This window comes from Gracilinanus agilis, chromosome 2, assembly GCF_016433145.1.
Source record: "Gracilinanus agilis isolate LMUSP501 chromosome 2, AgileGrace, whole genome shotgun sequence".
Lineage (NCBI taxonomy): Eukaryota > Metazoa > Chordata > Mammalia > Didelphimorphia > Didelphidae > Gracilinanus > Gracilinanus agilis.
In genome coordinates this window covers 556,769,433-556,771,124 of record NC_058131.1, presented here as the reverse complement: position 1 = coordinate 556,771,124, position 1,692 = coordinate 556,769,433, and the positions used below count along the sequence as shown (strand labels likewise).

Below are 1,692 nucleotides of genomic sequence, written 5' to 3'. Positions count from 1 at the left end.
GGCCAGCAGTAAGAGAACAATTATGTGAATATGATTTTGAATGAAAGTCTGACTTATCTTTTCCCTGATAAGGCAGGGGATATTTTCAGGGAGTGGATGGAGCCTTGGGGGTATGGATCAAAATGTAGAAAAGAGGCTGCATTTAATTAGGGAGTGATTAAGGGCAGGAGAAGAAGGAAGTTAAAGACTCCAAAGCAGTTTCACTAACACTATCTCATTTATTTGGAAGAATTTTCATGGTCAACCATACTTTTCTTAGAGCAGTTTTCATTTCTTTGTTTCTAAGGCTATAGATTAGGGGATTCACAAGTGGGGTAAACACTGAATAAAACAAGGTGACAATCTTTTGAGTTGTGGTTATGTGACCTGATGTTGGAGTGATATACATGACCAAGACTGTTCCAAAAAAGAGAGAGACCACAGTCAGGTGGGACCCACAAGTAGAGAAAGCCTTCTTTCTGCCAGCTGCTGAAGGGACTCGTAGGACTGCTCTGAATACCAGAGTATAGGATCCAAGGATGAAAGGAAAAGTAAGGAAGATGGCAAGAGAGGGTATAATAGAAAAAGAAAGCTCAACTTTTGCAGAATGGATGCATGTCAAAGCCAACAGGGGACCTGGATCACAAATAAAGTGATCAATGACATTTGGGCCACAGAAAGGCAATTGAGTCATGAAATAAATAGGGAGGGGAAAGCAAAGGAAACCAGTTACCCAGCAGAAGAGCACTAGCTTGATACAGAAATGTCCAGTCATGATGGTGGGGTAGTGCAGAGGTTGACAAATGGCCAAGTATCTGTCAAAAGCCATGAGGGAGAGAAAGAATGGCTCAGTGATACCTGTAGAAAAGAAAAAGTAGAACTGGAGGAAGCAGGCAGTGAAGGAGATGGTCTTGGTTTCAGAGAGGAAATTGGCCAACATGTTGGGAACTGTGGTATTAACATAGCAGATCTCTAAGAAGGAAAAGTGAGCTAGTAGAATGTACATGGGAGTGTGCAGTTGATGATCCAATCTTACTGCCCAGATGATAGACCCATTCCCCATAAGGGTTAGTATGTAAGTCAGAAAGAATACACCAAAGAGGAGGATTTGCATCTCTCTGGGGCAGGGGAAGCTCAGGAGGATGAACTCAGTCACTCTGTTTCTTCCTGACATGTTCAAGGGTACTGAATCTGTGGAGAGGACAGAATGAAACATGACATAGGATACTTTACTACTTATTTCTCAATTATTTTCATTTTAAGAAATATTTAATGATACTTAAATTCCACAACTGTCTGATTCTATAATTTGTTAACATTAATATAGAACTGCATGTAAAAGAACATCTTTTGATTCCAAATTGTCAATTAGCTAATAACTGGAATACACAGATTTCAGCAATCTGGCTCTCTAGTGTCTGACCATATGATAATCATCAACAACAGTTATTAGGGGCTAATTATGTACTGAGCATTGGGTATTCAAAGAAATATAAAAACACAGTCTCTGATATCATGAATCTCCTATTCTAGTGGGGGAAGGCACTAGTCAAAGTAAATTACTCTCTGTTGTCAGATAATTACTCTCATTCCATTTCTGTGCTTTTGTTCACATTATTTTCTATATAAAGGGAATACTAATCTCTGCCTGCTATTTTAATATTCACTTTACATCCCATTTTTCCATGAAGCTTTCTTTCTAACACACCTTGA

The 1,692-nt window shown here is 39.1% G+C and overlaps 1 protein-coding gene across 1 annotated transcript; it reads right to left on the bottom strand.

Moving 5' to 3' along the window:
• Window positions 1-214: 214 nt before the first annotated feature.
• LOC123236073 (olfactory receptor 11G2-like) lies at window positions 215-1,195 on the bottom strand. Its single transcript, XM_044662334.1, has one exon. The coding sequence runs from the start codon at window positions 1,193-1,195 to the stop codon at window positions 215-217; it is 981 nt and encodes a 326-aa protein (XP_044518269.1).
• Window positions 1,196-1,692: the final 497 nt, after the last annotated feature.

Coding starts and splice junctions, on each gene's coding strand:
- LOC123236073 (XM_044662334.1), bottom strand. CDS start 1,195: ATGTTTCATTCTGTCCTCTCCACAGATTCAGTACCCTTGAACATGTCA.